This window comes from Vicia villosa, linkage group LG4 (assembly GCF_029867415.1).
Source record: "Vicia villosa cultivar HV-30 ecotype Madison, WI linkage group LG4, Vvil1.0, whole genome shotgun sequence".
Classification (NCBI taxonomy): Eukaryota; Viridiplantae; Streptophyta; class Magnoliopsida; order Fabales; family Fabaceae; genus Vicia; species Vicia villosa.
Window position 1 is genome coordinate 177,811,718 of NC_081183.1, and position 17,939 is coordinate 177,829,656.

At 33.5% G+C, this 17,939-nt stretch overlaps 3 protein-coding genes across 4 annotated transcripts; all 3 read left to right on the forward strand.

Moving 5' to 3' along the window:
• Window positions 1-227: 227 nt before the first annotated feature.
• LOC131596137 (uncharacterized) lies at window positions 228-2,027 on the forward strand. The gene is made up of 6 exons (XM_058868712.1): window positions 228-851; window positions 952-1,054; window positions 1,142-1,207; window positions 1,295-1,453; window positions 1,531-1,627; window positions 1,804-2,027. Exons 1-6 carry the CDS (start codon window positions 317-319, stop codon window positions 1,924-1,926), a joined length of 1,083 nt encoding a protein of 360 aa, XP_058724695.1. The 5' UTR covers window positions 228-316; the 3' UTR covers window positions 1,927-2,027.
• Window positions 2,028-8,151: 6,124 nt separating this feature from the next.
• LOC131596135 (uncharacterized) lies at window positions 8,152-10,294 on the forward strand. The gene is made up of 3 exons (XM_058868709.1): window positions 8,152-8,391; window positions 8,728-9,584; window positions 9,670-10,294. Exons 2-3 carry the CDS (start codon window positions 8,770-8,772, stop codon window positions 10,121-10,123), a joined length of 1,269 nt encoding a protein of 422 aa, XP_058724692.1. The 5' UTR covers window positions 8,152-8,391; window positions 8,728-8,769; the 3' UTR covers window positions 10,124-10,294.
• An 802-nt stretch (window positions 10,295-11,096) lies between these two features.
• Window positions 11,097-16,355, forward strand: LOC131596136 (uncharacterized). Of its 2 annotated transcripts, XM_058868710.1 has the most exons (11): window positions 11,097-11,391; window positions 11,519-11,708; window positions 11,932-12,014; window positions 12,113-12,213; window positions 12,945-13,040; window positions 13,340-13,393; window positions 14,039-14,187; window positions 14,367-14,484; window positions 14,611-14,698; window positions 15,791-16,018; window positions 16,098-16,355. In XM_058868710.1, exons 1-10 carry the CDS (start codon window positions 11,244-11,246, stop codon window positions 15,997-15,999), a joined length of 1,236 nt encoding a protein of 411 aa, XP_058724693.1. In that variant the 5' UTR covers window positions 11,097-11,243; the 3' UTR covers window positions 16,000-16,018; window positions 16,098-16,355. The 2 variants fall into 2 exon arrangements, with proteins under 2 accessions (XP_058724693.1, XP_058724694.1); XM_058868711.1 differs by lacking the exons at window positions 15,791-16,018; window positions 16,098-16,355 and adding an exon at window positions 14,793-14,932.
• The last annotated feature ends 1,584 nt before the right edge of the window (window positions 16,356-17,939 follow it).

The following is a 17,939-nucleotide window of genomic DNA, read 5'->3' on the forward strand; positions in this document are numbered from 1 at the left end:
AATAAAAACTATTAAGTAGCTAAAAACAAATAGTACTATTACTAACAAGCAGCTAAAATTTTTGGGTTATATATATATATATATATATATATATATATATATATATAATCCAATTTTATTACATTACTAAACATTGCATTAGGATGACTATTATAGGTCTCGTCTCTTTTCAACCATTATTCTATGTCCTCTTAATAAAGCTTCAACCATATAACCGATTTTCCCTCTCATTCTTCTCTCTTAAACACTTCTCTCCCTCTCTCTCCTTCCCCAGCTTCAATTTTTCTCTGAACCTTAAAATTAAAGCACCTGAAAAATGTCAAAGGCGGTGGTTTACATCCTAATAGCCACCGCCACAATAACTTTCTTCAGATTTCTTTGTCCCTTGAAACATGAAGAACAAAAAGGCAGCTTTAATAGAAGGTTCGGTTACAAAATATTAGAAAGAGCACCAATTTTCGACCCTATAGTTACAAAGATTGAGAGAGAGGTAGAACAAATAAAACAACGACAAAAAATGGATTTCGATAATAACAATGTTGATGTTCCTGGCACAAGTTTGGGGAGTGCAACCTCGGTTAATGTTAATAATGTTGCAGAGACATATCAATTTCTTACGGCAGGTGGTAAATTGAATACCACATTAAGGTTAATGATTTTGTTTCCTTTGTTGGATAGAGACACAAAAGATGGTTTTATTGTTTTTAATGAGTTGGAAAGTTGGATTTCTCAAAGAGCTTTGGAAAGATTGGATTATTCTACACAAACTGAATTGGAATCTAAGGATGAAGACGGCGATTTGTCTCTTTCTTTTAGCGAATATCTACCTCAATTATCTGAAAACGATATAGGTAGTTTTTTTTTTTATATATATAATTCGTAATTCATATACAGTTCAGATACATTGATTATTTAATTTATATAAAACGTGATTTTTTTTTCTTATAATAGAGAAAAATGAAATGACACATGGTGAAGCAGGATGGTGGAGGGAGAAATTTGATATAGCAGATTGTGATCACAATGGCCTTCTTAATTTCACAGAGCTTAGAGAGTAATAAATAATCTGAACAATTTTTTTTTTCATATTAAAAAAAATTATTTTAATAATGTCGTTTATTTTTACATATTGTTGGAACAGTTTTTTGTACCCAGAAGATAGCAAAAATCCAGAAATGTTGAAGTGGATGGTTAGAGATAGATTTAAGTAAGCTTTATTATTTTGTCCTATATTAATAAATTTGAACCCTTATATTATTTTTATTAATATGACTATAATTTGTTTGTGATATAGGCGTATGGATGATCATGAAATTGATGGGAAATTAAATTTCCATGAATTTGAAGATCATGTATATAGTACATATGAAAATTATATGGATTTTGAAACCAATGGAGTTGATGTACTTAAAGCAAATGATAAATTTGCTGAGCTTGATGTGAATAAGGACCAGTAAGTAATTTAAATTTTAGGGTTAAGGAATTGTTTGGTTTAAAATCTCTATGCTAATTAAAGTTACATTTTGATAGATTCTTAACACCTGAAGAATTGTTACCTATACTTCCTTACCTATATCCCGGAGAGATGGCTTATGCTAAATATTATACATGCTATTTGATGAATGAGGTGATTCTCTTTTCTCTGAATTACGGTCTGCAACTGCAATTATAATTATGATATAAAATTTTTATAATTCGCATTCATAATTATGAGTTCATTTGTTTTCATTTGTGACGATAAAAATTTGCAGCATAATTGTTAATTGCGAATATATTAGAGATTGATGGTTTTGTTTGGTGCAGGCTGATGATAATGAAGATAAGAAATTGACACTGGAGGAGATGCTAAATCATGAATTTATTTTCTATAACACAGTTCATGCAGATGGCCATGAGGAAAGTGATGATGATCATGATGAGCTATAATTAGGAATCAGAGTCAATAAATGTAGTCAATTAGTTTTTCTTCATTTTGGTTTTGTAAAAAAAGAAATAGATAATACAAGCTAATCCAATTTTTTCTCAAACTTTTAGCCTTTCTTTTTAACTTGATGTATCATGAATTAGTATTTTTGGTTGGTCTATGGGTAAAATGTCTTAGAGGTATTTGTCTGGTAAGAAAACAATTTGGTATAATGTCATGTAATAATATGATCCACTAGAAACAAAAATATAAATAGAAGAAAAAAATATCACTCCCACCTGAAAGCTTTTACCCAGTATGTCCAAGGCTGAGTTCGAACTCAGAACCTCTAGTTAACTTGGAAGAGATTCCTTACCATTTTATTCAAGTATTTTTAGATGTTTGATTGAACATTTAGCTCCAAACATTTCACAATTAACTCAGTTCATTTACATATACTCATCAATTTATGAAGTACTAATGGTGGCAAGAGGCGATTTAAGTCGCTAAGATTTTAATTTTATATGGAATGTTACATAACATAAGGGAATGATGGTTGTGACAAGGGAGGAAGAAATTAGTTGTTTCAACAATTTTATTTGTGATTCATCTGTTGTGATATACTTCAAGTTGTGTAGCCCAAACCCAAGTTAGTTAGGGTTTAAAAGGTTTGTTAGTTAGTGTATAAGTCATATACTTGTATATAAACACATATTTGTAATTCAATTTTAATTACCTTCAATAATAACAATCCTTATTTTACACCCCCCCCCCCTCTCTCTCTCTCTCTCTCTCTCTCTCTCTCTCTCGTTCTCTTCTCACTCCAAGTGCGTCACGCACTAACAAATTGATACCTAGAACTTCCGGTTCATTTCTTGATCGTGTATTCAAGAACTACACATTGGTGGTCGTGTTTCTAAGGATTGTGAATCGCAGCTACTGTAGTAATGAATGGTACCAATGACATTCCAAATTCTCTTCCAATTATTGACGATAAAAATTGGATTTGATGGATAAAACAAATGTAATATTTGTTCGGTTTCTATGAAACTCTAGAAGTAATCAACAATGGCGTCCCTGAGCTTACTGACAATGCAACTGATGCTCAGAGATTCATTCACAAGGATGCGAAGAAAAAAGATTGCAAGACTGCGTATTGTATCCAGCCGGGGGTAGATGCGGCGAATGTTGATAGGATTTCTCAAGATGAATCGGCGAAGGATGCATGATATATTCTTCTCAAGTATTACAAAGGAGGTGAGAAAGTTAAAAGTGTCAAGTTGCAGACACTATAAAGGCAGTATGAATTAGTGCAGATGGGAGAATAAGAAAAGATTGCTTACCATTTTATTCAAGTATTTTTAGATGTTTGATTGAACATTTAGCTCCAAACATTTCACAATTAACTCAGTTCATTTACATATACTCATCAATTTATGAAGTACTAATGGTGGCAAGAGGCGATTTAAGTTGCTAAGATTTTAATTTTATATGGAATGTTACATAACATAAGGGAATGATGGTTGTGACAAGGGAGGAAGAAATGAGTTGTTTCAACAATTTTATTTGTGATTCATCTGTTGTGATATACTTCAAGTTGTGTAGCCTAAACCCAAGTTAGTTAGGTTTTAAAAGGTTTGTTAGTTAGTGTATAAGTCATATACTTGTATATAAACACATATTTGTAATTCAATTTTAATTACCTTCAATAATAACAATCCTTATTTTACATCCCCCCCCCCCCCCCTCTCTCTCTCTCTCTCTCTCTCTCTCTCTCTCTCTCTCTCGTTCTCTTCTCACTCCAAATGCCTCACGCACTAACAAATTGATACCTAGAACTTCCGGTTCATTTCTTGATCGTGTATTCAAGAACTACACATTGGTGGTCGTGTTTCTAAGGATTGTGAATCACAGCTACTGTAGTAATGAATGGTACCAATGACATTCCAAATTCTCTTCCAATTATTGACGATAAAAATTGGATTTGATGGATAAAACAAATGCAATATTTGTTCGGTTTCTATGAAACTCTGGAAGTAATCAACAATGGCGTCCCTGAGCTTACTGACAATGCAACTGATGCTCAGAGATTCATTCACAAGGATGCGAAGAAAAAAGATTGCAAGACTGCGTATTATATCCAGCCGGGGGTAGATGCGGCGAATGTTGATAGGATTTCTCAAGATGAATCAGCGAAGGATGCATGATATATTCTTCTCAAGTATTACAAAGGAGGTGAGAAAGTTAAAAGTGTCAAGTTGCAGACACTATAAAGGCAGTATGAATTAGTGCAGATGGGGGAAGAAGAAAAGATTGCAGGTTATGTGTCGAAGGTGCATAATTTGGTTCATCTAATGAAAAGTTATGGTGAAACCCTTACTGACAAGATGATAGTTGAGAAGGTAATGCATACATTGAAATCTCAATTATATCATGTTATCGTAGCTATTCAAGAATCCAACAATATTGAACTCATGGAATTGGAAGATTTGGTTTGTTCGTTGGAGGCGCATGAGTTACGGATTTTCGAGAGGAAAAGGGTTCAAGATTTGATATAAGCTCTGCATATTAAGACACGGAAGAAGCATGATGGTTCCAAAAAATTAAAGGCAAAGGAGATAAGACTCAGAGCAAGAAGTCTTGGTTGAACCCACAAAATCATAAAGTCGATGATAAGGCTTTTGAATCCATGAAAAAGAGGAGAAGGAAATATCTATTAGAAAGACAAAGAAGAGAAAAAAGGTGTGCATTACTATAACTATGAAAAGTGGGATTATTTGTCAAAGAATTGTTGATACAAGAAAGACAAGGGAGCGACAGAAGGAAAGGACGAAGGAACATACCTTGCACGTCAAGATTCAGATGATTTCATGCTCATGGCTGCAAATACAGATGACCATGTCGACTCCAAGATTTGGTTTCTCGACCCAGGATGCCGAATCACATGACTAGTAGAAAAGTGTGATTGGCAGATTTCGACGAGTTGAAGAAGAGCAAGGTCAAACAGTATTTATGTCCAATTGATGGATGAGCTATTTGTTAGGAGCAACTATAGAATCGACGAGTTGAAGAAGAGCAAGGTCAAACAGTATTTATGTCCAATTGATGGATGAGCTATTTGTTAGGAGCAATTATAGAAAGGAGAAGTCTTATAGTTGTCATTTCAATAATTGGGCTAAAAGTTTCTAAATAGTTTATGCCTTTAGTTTGATTGAAACCTTTTGTAACAAGGCGCGCTTTATATATTTATATTTTACCATTTTCATGAAATTTAAGCTTAAAGACCCATTTACAACCTATAGTCTTTTTGTTAGGTGGAAGGTGGTAAGGGTCCAAGTGTTAGTATTAGTCAAAGATTTTAACTTATTGTTGACAGCATGTAGCAAATGAGGATCCTACATAATACTAATGTAGGAAGTGAGTTCCTCAATAGATGATATTTTTGAGTTAAACATCTTATGATAGCTAGATAAGTTATCATATGGAATAATGTCAGATAGGGGATAAAGGGGTTTACCTGGTTGAGAATCGATAGAAAATGTAGTACCTTGAATAAGGGAACAATGATAATCCTTTAGGTAAGTAGGAGGTATAGAGATTCTATCAAGTTTTCGAATGATGGTTGGGGGAATATGTTCTTGACTTTGGTTAGGTGTCGGCACAAGTGAGGAATCAGGATGAGTGTGAGGAATTGATGTGATATTTGTTGAGAGAGGGGTGATGGTCATAGGTTGGGATGGAGGAGTAATGGCCAGATTGGGTGTGGTGATGTAGGTTAGAGTAATATGCAAATGGTTATTGAGATAGTCTAAAGAAAACTCATATGAGTCAGTGGAGGTGGGGTGGTTTGGAGTGTGATTGGTACTGGTATGGGTGGTAGGAATAATGTAGTAAGGGAAGACGTGATCATAAAAAATAGTATCTCTAAAAATAAAATTGTTTGTTATGAATATCATATAGGATAAGACCTTTGACATTGACTTTAATGCCAAGATAGACACATTTTTTAGATCTAAAGTCAAGTTTAGATCTAGCTCTTTTAGGACTACATGCTAAACGAGTCAACCAAAATTTTTAAAATGAAATAATCAAGTTGGACATTATAAAACATTTTGAAAGGAGATTGAAAAGAAAGTAACTTAGAAGGAAGAGTATTGATGATATAAATAAATTAAGAAATAACATAATTCTAAAAGACTTTAAGAAGCTTAGACTGAAATAGAAGAGCATGTGTGACACCTAAAAGGTGTTGGTGTTTTCTTTCAACTAAGCCATTTTGTTGGGAAATATCAGTGCATGAGGTTTGATGAATGACTCAATGAATCATGCAAAAGTTTTTAAGGGTGAACTCGGTGCCATTGTAAGATCTGATGCATTTGATAGTAATGTTAAATTGAGTTTGAATATAAGAAACAGAAGATTATATATGTAAAGAAGTTTCATTAAAAAAATCCAATAAGATCGACTAAAATCAACAACAATACTTAAAAATTATCTATGTCCAATCATGGAGGGGATGGAAAAGGTGCCTTAAATATCCATATGAACTAGATCAAAACAAGAAAGAGATTTAGAATTGTTGTCCTTGAAGGGTATTCTTCTTTGTCTGGCATATAAGCAAAAATCATAAGGTTTAACAAGATTAGAAAGAGTATAAGAAGGAAAATTTTTATTGATGAAATTAAGAGGATCATATGAAGGGTGACCTAAACGACTATGCCTGAAATTATAGGTGTTAACGGTAGGGAAGGGATTTTGGGTTGTTGGATTGAAATGTATGAATATATGGGTGAAAGGAAGACGTTTTTGGGTTTAAATGATAAAGATCGATGAAGGTTGTTTTTTAATTTGGATTAAGGTTTAAAGGTTGGATGATTTTCGTATCTAGGTTTGTATGAAGATTAAAGATTGGATTGCTTGAAAGTTTTTGGATTTGAGGGTGGAAGAATATTGGTGGAAGAATAGAGAGAAAGATGCAGAGATGAGAGAGAAGAAAAAGTGAAAAAAATGAAAAACAAAATATATTTTTACTCTTTGAATACTAACGAAGAGGTAAGGGATGAGAAAGAAAAATTATTTTATTAATATTAAAAATTATAAATGTATAGATGTGGCATTACTTTATAGAGTTAAATATGTTTAAAGTTCCTATAAAGTTAGACATTTTCACTTTTCGTTCTTCTAAAAAATTTCGTTAAAGAATCATCCTCCTAATATATGCGGCACTACTTTATAATGTTGTTGTTGCTATTGTCAAGGTGTTTGTGTTTTGGCGTGAACCAAATGGCGAATGAATAAGCATTTTCACTTACAAGGTTATAAACCTGCGGTTAATGTGACTTTGGGTGTTGAGAGTTTGAAGTTTTGTTCAGGATTTTCTAACATCGTGAATCAAAAGTGTAGATGACAAATATTAGAAGGATGATTCTTTAACAAAATTTAAAAAAAAAACAAAAAAAAAACCTAAATTTATAAATAAAAATTACATATTTTACCCTATTTATTTATACCACTAATAATGTTACTAGTCAAAACAAACTCGAACAAATTTATAAATCTAACTGACTAAATAAATAAATAAGAGAAAAGGGGTTATGCACTGACAGTGTAAAATATTTTTACACTGTCAACCAATCACCACCATGCATCCAATTAAAACATTATTTTATTTAAAAAAAACTTTAATGACATGGCACATTCATGACTCCCTATTGGATGACAGTGTAAAATAATTTTACACTGTCAGCCTTTTAACTCAATAAATAAACAGGAAAAATAAAAAATTAACTTAAACAAAAAATTATAATAAAATAAAGAGGTGTTATATTTTAACAACTCTCATTTTACAAATTAATTTTGTACAACAAATTTAGCCACAATTTAAGTTTTAAAATATCATATGAAGTGTCTATAAAATTTGGAAAACTTTCATTTCAAAGTTGATTTTGTCCATATCTTTAACGTAATAATTATAAATTATTATTTAACATTAAAATAATTCAATTAATATTTAGTTGAAATTTCAAAATATATTAAACTGAAGGATCAAAAGTGGGGTAAAATAATAAAAATTAGTTGAAAAAGAAAAGAATGGAAGAAAAAGACATGAAAAAAAATCACCGAATGAAGAAGACTTGTTAACAAGGTGTTGCGTGTCAGAAAAGTATGGTCCCACGTAGTGTCACCGCTTGCTTCTCCCATTTTCTTGTAACATTCATTGCATTGAACCTTTCAAACAAAACCATTTGCCAAACGATAAACTCAACCTTGTTCATTATTGTGACATCAAAGTCACATAAAAACACAAAATGGAATAATAACAGATACTATACTAATTGGAAAGACAAGAAGAAAAAACAGATATTTTTGGCTTAGAAATTCACATAAGTCAAAAATACAGTCCAAATTTCCTTAACTTCAAAGAACCAAAACAATTTATAGTACCTTTGAATTTGATGGTATCTTGAAAGTTAAGGAAATCAAGTAAGGTATTATTCTCTTTCTCTCTAATTCACTGTGCTGTTCTAAATTCTAACCTTGCTATCTTATGTTTATGATCTGATTCATATCTTATGGTAACATGTTCTTTTTCTAAAAGGCCATGTCTTAGAATTTTGGGGCATGAAATTTTTCTGAACATGTTTTGTTTTTTCTTTTTCTCTTGGGATGTTTACTTCTATTTCTTGTCATAATTGAAGCAAACTTTGATTTTTATTTGTTAGTTTTGTTCTGTTATGTACAAGCGGTTTCAAGTTTAGTTAAGATTTGAGATTTGTGATAGATTGCATCTAATGTTTATAGTTTGTTTCTGGCTGATTCAACAGATGGATTCTACATAAGACAGTTCATAATTAGACCAACAAGTGATGGCATCTGCAGAAGCTAGAGCTGGTTATGCAGTTAATCAATGTTTCACACGAGATTTCAGTATGTCCCCTTCTGATTATCAATCTCCGGTTTCGAAAAAATTGGAACCTGATTTTATTCATAGTGATGATTCCACTGATTCTGACATGAAATGGTGGCTACATGTCAAAACCAACTTGGATGGAGATGCAAATTATACATGTCAACATCTTAATTCCTGGGAGTCTAAGTTCGATGCTTTTAATATCGGGAGCGATCGATCTGTCAAAAATGTTGATTCTCTTTCATGTGTTGGAAGTTTTACTAATAGTATTGCTTTAGAGCAGCAATGGAATGTGTATTCTAGATGTGTGAAGAAAACCAATGATACTCGAGTGACGAAAATCGAGGCTGCTTTGAACGATGACTTGTATTTGACACCTAAGAAGAAAAATGAAGGCGAATTCTGGTTTTCGGATGATGTTACTGGTTTCTTGGACTCAAAAAAAAGTAAAAGTACATCATCTGATTCGGAAACACAGTGGTTGCGAGCTGAAACAACTCGGCCTTGGTGGCACACTACAGGGAAAGACGACTTAGGTTACTTGATTGCCAAGAAATCTCCCGAGTATATTGAGAACTGCGATCTCCCAGAGCCTAACATTAAGCCTTTAAGGAAAATACAAACTCTTCCCCGAAGAGGTATCGATAAGGAGGATATTCCTTTGTTGTCTTTAAACCAAAAATCGGATATGTGTTCTTCTGATGCGAATGGTTGTACGTCTACAACCGTGACTTCTGGCTATTCATTTCAGGATTCAGACAGAACTTTCAGGTAACGCTATACAAGAACACTATGTTAAGTTTTATTGATTACTATGCCATAAGAATTTTTTTGAAACCGTTATACACATTTTCAGTTCAATTGAGAGCAAAGACCCTGATTCAAGCAACAACAAAGATAGCCACATGAGTACCGAGAGCACGGCCAAGGCAGAGCTACTGAAAGCCTTATGCCGATCCCAAACTCGGGCGAGAGAGGCAGAAAAAGCAGCACAGGAAGCCTGCAACGAGAAGGAGCAAATATCGTCTCTATTTTACAAACAGGCTTCACAACTGTTTGCTTATAAGCAATGGCTACATGTTTTGCAGCTGGAGAATCTATGTCTTCAGTTCAAGAATAAAAACCAGCCATTGATGGACAATCTCTTTACCTATAAGGCCGGAAAACAACACAGGAAGAATCGACGAAAGAATAGAGATAGAAGACGAGGGATCGGAAACTGTGTTTTTGCTTTCGCCGTTGGTTTGGCTCTTGCTGGTGCAGGTTTTTTTCTTGGTTGGACCATTGGATGCATGTTTCAGTCCTCTTAAATGCCACTATCTATTCTAATGAATTGCTAATTTAGTCTCTGAAATTGTAGCATGTTATGAAGAACAACCTCTGCACATATACAGTTTTATATTCTTTAGATTACTAGATTGTTAGTTTGTGATAGACTTTGTACTAGTAAAATTTATAAATCCATTGGAATTCCTCCACCACACTATTCTGTCCTCAACCTTCTGAAACATTACTAAATTATTCTCACCCATGCATACATAAGAGATCTAATAAGAAGAATGAAAATCACACCACAAGTTGTAGTAATTTCCAAATTCACCTCCCTTAAGTCAACCAAATAAATAGTTTTTCTTAAAAAAAAGGAATCTAAATAAATACTAATAGGCTGACCATATTATTTTAAAATATTGTAAACTTTTTCTATATTTTGTTTGACTCAAGTAAACTTTTTCTATTAAAAATTTAAGTTAAGGGAGTCACATCTTATTACAATATTAGATAGAATTACCTAACTTGCGGAATTTCAAATTACAATACATCATATATGTTAAGAGTCCCACATCGAACAATATATGGCCTGAACATGTCCTTATAAGTGGGGGCAATCCTCACCCTACAAGCCGGTTTTGTAGGGTTGAATTAGGCCAAATCACATTTCTTAACAATATAGGAGTAAAATAGAATACATCAAATTAAAGTAGCTTTTTTTTTCTTCATTAAAGTATCTGTTATAGTACTTTTTAGTTTTTAAAACAGATTAAAAAATAGGTCGAGCGTGTGATAAAAATAAAATAAGCACGTTTAAATGAATTATACTAATTTATCTGACACCTCACCTGTAGATATAACCATCGACGGCCACGACCAACCAAAGTAAGCTTCGTTGATTTGAATTCAATTTTGGAGTTGGCATTTTGACTTTGACACTCGCCGCGTCAAGCCAAAACCCGATTCGAACCACCGTCCCACGTGGCATAAACCACTTCTTATCTTCCACCTGTACCCGCCAACTACCCATCTCTCATATTTTCTCTATAATACTTTTCACATTTTTTTCATCTCTTTCTCTTTCTCCCTCTCTCTCTCTCTTCCCTCTGAAATTTCGTTATAATTCAATTCCCGCTAGCTCCCTCACGCGCCGTCACAACGATGCCGTATTGCGACGTCGGAACACTGATTTCCTCCCCAACCACCTCCTCCTCCGCCGTCGCACCCGCCGATGCTCAACTCAACAATGACGTTAAAATATTTTATAGAACTTACGGTCGCGGTCCCACCAAAGTGCTTCTCATCATAGGTATTTTTTTATTTCCATCATCGCTTCATTCATCTTCTTCTTCTTCTTCCTAATTATTATTTATTTTGCTTTGACGTTTCGATAAATTTTGCTGAATTTTTGGCGATTGAATTCATTGAATGGTCAGGATTGGCTTCTTCATACGAAGGGTGGGGCCCACAAGTCAAGGGATTAACTGGAACAGACGTACCTAACGACGAAGACGACGCCGTTTGGAGTGGAGGTGACAATGAGGCCGGTGGTGGTATCGAGGTTTGCGCTTTTGATAATCGGGGCGTGGGTCGGAGCTCCGTGCCTATCAGAAAGTCCGATTACTCGTAAGTTACAACTTATTCATTTCATCATTTCTGAAATAGTTCTCCATTTTTTGATTTCTTATTTACCATATTCTGAATTATTCGTTTCAGTTATACATTGTTTGGCTTAATTTAAGTAACAATTTGAAAATGTGGAATTTAAGTAACATTGTTTGGCTTGTTCACCAAACAAGTCTTTAATATGAAGTGATTTTGAATATTGGTGAATGGTTGTTGAGTGCAGAACAAAGATCATGGCAAAGGATGCAATTACTTTGTTGGATCATTTAGGTTGGAAAAAAGCACATGTTTTTGGGCATTCAATGGGTGAGTATTTTGTGTTTTTCATTTATTCAAAATTCAGATGGTTTATTATAAGATTGGTTAGGCTAAGTTTATTTAGTTGTGTTTGCCTAATGAAACAGGGTCTATGATAGCTTGTAAATTAGCAGCAATGGTTCCCGATAGAGTTCTTTCATTGGGGTTGCTCAATGCAACCGGTGGGGGTTTTCAATGTTTTCCAAAGGTATTTTTGTTTTCTTAAGGGACTATGCGATTACAGCATTGATGATGCATTTTTTGTATCGTTAGTTAAATAACTATACTGATTGCTTGCTACCAACACTTTTCAATTAGAAACTCAGTTCAGGATGAGTGCACTTTGCATATGTAATAAATAGAATTTCTTAGTGCCGGTTTTATGTGATCCTTTTCGAGAAATTTACATGAAAATTTTGCAGACTTTAGATGTTTAGTGCGCTTAGTTTGGAAACTGATGCAATTATGCTGCTTTTAAATTAGTTTGAGAAGATAACTTGCGAATCAGTAACGTTAAAAAGCATATGATCAATCATAATATGCTACATCAGACCATTTTTAATATTGGTCGGGTTAATTTCTAGCAGTTAGGATCATCCTATTGTTATTTCTTCAATTGTCATAGTTAACAATTGAAGAAAAAGTGTTGATAAACCATGACAAATTTCTTAACCTTTTAACAAAAGAAGAAATAACAAAATGACTCATTGGTAGTAAAAAAATGTAATTGCAATTCTTTGAACCTAGATTCAACGGCTTGCAGCTATTTCAATTTTGAATACAAAATTAACAGGATTGTATTTGCAATTAGATATATAATGTAGGAATTATGAACTGTCTGATACATGTACATTGTCACCTATAACTATTATATGCCTTTACACCAGTTTGGAATCTGCATCAGGTCCTTATAAGAGGTTCTTGTTCTATTTTTTACAGCTTGACCGACGAACATTCTCAGTTGCTTACCGTTTCTTGAAGGCAAAGAGTCCTGAGCAAAGGGCTGAAGTTGATTTGGACACCCACTATTCACAAGTAAGCATGTTTTCTTGGTTTTGTTGATTATTTACTGCTGACATATGACAAAGTTGTATCCTTAAGCCCCCTCTCTCCAGCTATATAAAACTACCATAAAAGTAGATTTAAAAAAACTGATTGTATTCATGTAGCATATAAGAGAGCCAGAATTTCGTACCGAATTAACATTAAGCTGAGGAGGTTATCTTGTTTTTCCAGTCTGTAGTCTGAACTACAGTTACGAACAGTCTAGAAATCTATGTTAACGCTGTCTTTAAGATGAATATCAAAAAACAAATTTTATTCATGATGTGCAGGAATTTCTTGAGGAATATGTTGGAACCGTGAAGAGGAGAACGATATTGTATCAGGTAGAGTACATTAAATAAGCATATTTTGGTGCTTTTGTTTAGGTGTTTTTTGTTTCTATAGTCTAATAGCAATGTATATTTATATTTATAGAGAAAACAGAAACATGTGCGGATAGTTGCAGCTACTTGGCTGCAATTAAAGTATCTAAATTCCAAATGTGTGCAACTCGACTATAAATGCAGAAAAATATACGCATATTACTACGACAGCATATTACTAATCTCAAACATATCCATATCTATCTAATAAAATTGACTAGAGTCTAATATATATCATTAAGGATTATTTAACTAATAAATCTACTAAAATAGACTTGAATGGATGTCACTTATGATCATATAAGTCAGCTAATATCCATTCATACTCTAAACCACTTATGATTTCTGGAGTTGTACATTGAATACAGATGTAATAAAATGAATCATTGTTTTATAATATAAACTTCATTTCCTTGCCCTTGTTCATTTTGAACATTCAAAATTCGGGAAAATTAAGCCACCATTTAGTTATACTCTCTCAACTACCCAACAACCTATATCTGGTTACTGATAAATGCATTGCAAATCATTATGCTGTGCTCGATTTTAGTATTCAATTTCTTTTTTCTTAAAGTTTTTCTAAGTCTTTGTCATCCTCTCTTTCAGCAATATGTTAAAGGAATATCAAGTAGTGGAATGCAATCTAACCACGGATTTGATGGTCAACTCAGTGCATGTTGGAACCATAAAATGACACAAACGGAGATTGAAGCAATCAAATCTGCAGGTTTTCTTGTTTCTGTCATTCATGGCAGGTGTGTACTGTGTGTGGAGACATTAATGTAGTGCTTTAGAAACGAAACTTGACACTCAATCATGCACAGATTTTTCACACATGCATTAGGCAAATTATGCATGGAAATGCTGCACAAACACGAGTCACATACACATTAGTATCTACTTCATAGTTTTAAAGAGATTGCTGCATATTCAGGGATGATATAATTGCTCAGCTATATTATGCAAGAAGACTTGCTGAGAGATTTCATCCAATGGCTCGGATGGTAGATCTTCATGGCGGTCATTTAGTGAGCCATGAGCGGCCTGAAGAGGTATAATTTGCATGTAATAGTTACCTAATAAATTGAACTATTATATCGCACTTACTTCGGAAGTTACCCGTTGTACTTTATCTCTAAAGATACATTGAAAATGAACTAAAACATTTCAAAATTCAGGTTAATCAAGCACTTTTTGACTTGATCAAGGCCTCAGAAGTGAAGATGATCCCACATGATTGGACTAACTTGCCAAATGCATTGTCTTGTAAGTATTTCTATGGTATATTATAATATTTTGTGTGCCTTACAATCCAACACGAGCTCGCACATGTGACACGTGCCATGACTGTTTTCTGTAGCTTGGTTGGTTAACTTGTGGTAGTAATGTCTGACCTCCAAGCAGAGATTGACCTAGTTGGTGGGTTAGGGCGCATGTACGCGGTCAAAAAAGTTCTACTAACTATACATGACTTACCATTAGTCCTCATAATAACCTAGAAAATTTCCCCTAACACAAGTTTGATTTGGTTAAAATACTAATTTTAAAGAACCACAACCATTTTCACTCTCAGAATCCACCTAGTTCCTCTCTTCTCAGCAGCAAACCCAATATTCATTTTTGGATTGTTAAACTCTTAGTTGGTTTCCTACTTGGTTAGATGATTTAATTAGCACCCAACAGCCCAAATTGCTACAGCCACACAGCACAGAGCTATGTTTCATCAGTGTGCATACCCGGTCCCAGATGAATTTACAGGTGAATTCCTTTATGATGACCTAGCTCTAATGCACGTCCAAAAGAAAAATATCGTCAGATTAAGATTGGTTGCATGAAAAATTGACTCGAGGAAAGAAATTTAACTAACAAGTTGGCAAAAATGTTTTCCCCTATTGGGGTTACTAACCATTATTTCTCGGTCTGTCGCTTGCTCCCAGTAAGCTCAAACAAAAGTTCTAATATAACAACATAATTAAAAATATGACACATCTATTGACTATTAAGGTCTTGTTTAGAAAAAACAAGTTAAATAAACCCTATCTAATATGTTGCAATCAGTCTGAGCTTAAGGGGATTGAGCTGCAACCTCTGTAGCACCAACACCTCTGAAAAAATATGTGTTTGGTTCCGTATCAGACACCGACACTTGTGATTACGTTTAATTTATTCATTTTTTAAAATTATTATTGGTGTCGCCGTATCAGTGTCGGTATCATGTTCGGAGTGTTTGTGCTTCATAGGCTGCAAGCCTGCAACAACCTATCTGGATGATTATAGAAAATATTGTCATTGGAGACACTTATTAGTTTGATTATTTGCACACTTTTTTCTTCTTTTCTGATAAAACCAATTGCGCAGGGTGGGATGAAAAAAGGGTGTTATTGGTCAAAAACAATCAGAGTGGAAGCAACGTCACCTTTAAGTACTACTTAATAGACAAACTGCATCTCTGCCTACTATACATCCTTAGCCTCCTTATTATGTTACTTGAATTTGGAAGAAAGCTTGTAAGGAGAATAAAACCAGTTCGAGTTGGAAATTCCGCGGCATACATTGGAAGTCAATAAACCCCTTCTTTTTTAACAGGTAAACTCTAAGTATTTGTTTTACAATTTTGATTACGCTGCACACAATGGAAGAAAATTAATCATTTAGCTAATTGCAGGTGGGTAATATATGATTTGGTAAACCCTAAAATGGAAGATCACAGCTAGATGAGGCTCATATATAAGGCAATTTTGACTCTGCTTTCTCAGGTGGATATGAAGAATGACATGAACTTACATAACCCTTGTTGACATGATGAATGTATATCTAATAACACCAAAGGGAGAGAAAGAGAGAGAGAAGAGGATGTATATCCAATATAATGTTGTATGTTTATTCAGTCTATTAAACTATACAAATTCTGCTCAATACTACACGATGAATGGATAACCAGATATTTTAGCAATGTAAATTAACAAGAAATATTAAAACTTACAACAAAGCACAGTTGAATAGAGTAAGATAATTGAATATAAATGACATGCAAGAAAGTTAATTAATGAAAACAACTAAAACATGAAAGGAAACATAAACTAAAAGCTATAGCACGTGAATGATTAAAAGACAACACCATATTTATAACAAGAAAGAATGATGTTGGTAGAAAACGTACCTGGCTACCTGGTACTTGGTTCGGTTGCAGGATAGATAAGATGAGAATGATGTTGGGTTGGAGTTTTGGAGAGAATTGAAAAAAATGCAAGTTCAGAAGACGCACAGTTAATAGAAGAAGGAAAGAAAGAAAGTGATAAAGAGAATATTTGTCATATACCAATAATATACTCCTTTTTCGACTTAAAGGAAATATGAAACCAAATATTCCAATGGAATATGCTCAAGCCTCAAAGGTCGCTAGTGACTTGGTAAAATAGTCTTATCCATGACATTATTTTATTTAGTTCAATTTAACACGTTTTTTTTATAATTTTATTTTAAAAGTAAAGGTCTATTTTAATTTTTTTGAAAACAATTAAAAACTAGTTTAATCTCTTAGACCTTGTTTGGATTTTGTGAGGATAAGAGATTCTTAAAAAAAAACAGAGAGAAATCCATAATTTTTTAAAAATTGTGTTTTTGTTTAAAACGATATATATAACTACGAAGACCCTACTATTCACACCAATATTGAAAGATCTTGATGTATGCCTAACTCACAGGGTTTAGCTGCGAAGGAACGATCATTATGTGGTTCAAACCCTCTATTTCAAAATAATTAAAGGGCAAACGGAGACTTGAGATCGAAAAAAGTACACTCAGAAATAAATAATACATCCCTCACTACAAATCCTTTTGTCTTTCATACATGTTTGTACACCCCAATTCGAAGAAGGATCGACATCCAAAGAGGCCCTATCAAGACTATGATCACGAGAAAAGGTAGAGATAATTGTAGAGATGACATTGCCAACTCACAGGTGTGTATATATATATATATATATATATATATATATATATATATATATATATATATATATATATATATATATATATATATATATATATTACTTTTGACTCATGACAGGCACTACGTCTTCCACTATAAAAAATAGTATGTTATGAAGACACAAATGACAAAGAAGCAAAGATAATGTCTGAAGAAACTGTAGAGATAACTCTTTAGAGATTGTGTGGTGACACCAAAGGTACTAAGCACTATAAAAGTTCCAAAACTCCTGTGGGAAACACACAAGTATTTTAGTTTCCAAATATCATTATGAGAGAAAACTATTTTGGACCGGTCAGAAGTCCCTGAGGTTGCCGCTCAGAGAAGACAACAATCTACCATATTGCCTATGGGACAAGAACTTTATCCTGTAATAAAGTACAAGGAATCTGAATCCAAGATCTATCTAACAGCCCCGCATTATGTGCTTGAAGATTATCAGTTTGTTACATCTGCCCTACTATATAAAGGAAAAACGTGTCATTCTCTAGGTAAATAATTCAAATTCAAACTTTA

Bases quoted from the DNA above. Each gene is read 5' to 3' on its own strand.
- LOC131596135 (XM_058868709.1), top strand. From the start codon at position 8,770: ATGGCATCTGCAGAAGCTAGAGCTGGTTATGCAGTTAATCAATGTTTC. The intron at 9,585-9,669 runs GTAACGCTATAC...ACACATTTTCAG, and splicing joins GATTCAGACAGAACTTTCAG to TTCAATTGAGAGCAAAGACC.
- LOC131596136 (XM_058868710.1), top strand. From the start codon at position 11,244: ATGCCGTATTGCGACGTCGGAACACTGATTTCCTCCCCAACCACCTCC. The intron at 14,188-14,366 runs GTGTGTACTGTG...CTGCATATTCAG, and splicing joins GTTTCTGTCATTCATGGCAG to GGATGATATAATTGCTCAGC. The intron at 14,699-15,790 runs GTAAGTATTTCT...CCAATTGCGCAG, and splicing joins CTTGCCAAATGCATTGTCTT to GGTGGGATGAAAAAAGGGTG.
- LOC131596137 (XM_058868712.1), top strand. From the start codon at position 317: ATGTCAAAGGCGGTGGTTTACATCCTAATAGCCACCGCCACAATAACT. The intron at 1,208-1,294 runs GTAAGCTTTATT...TTTGTGATATAG, and splicing joins ATGGTTAGAGATAGATTTAA to GCGTATGGATGATCATGAAA. The intron at 1,454-1,530 runs GTAAGTAATTTA...ACATTTTGATAG, and splicing joins CTTGATGTGAATAAGGACCA to ATTCTTAACACCTGAAGAAT.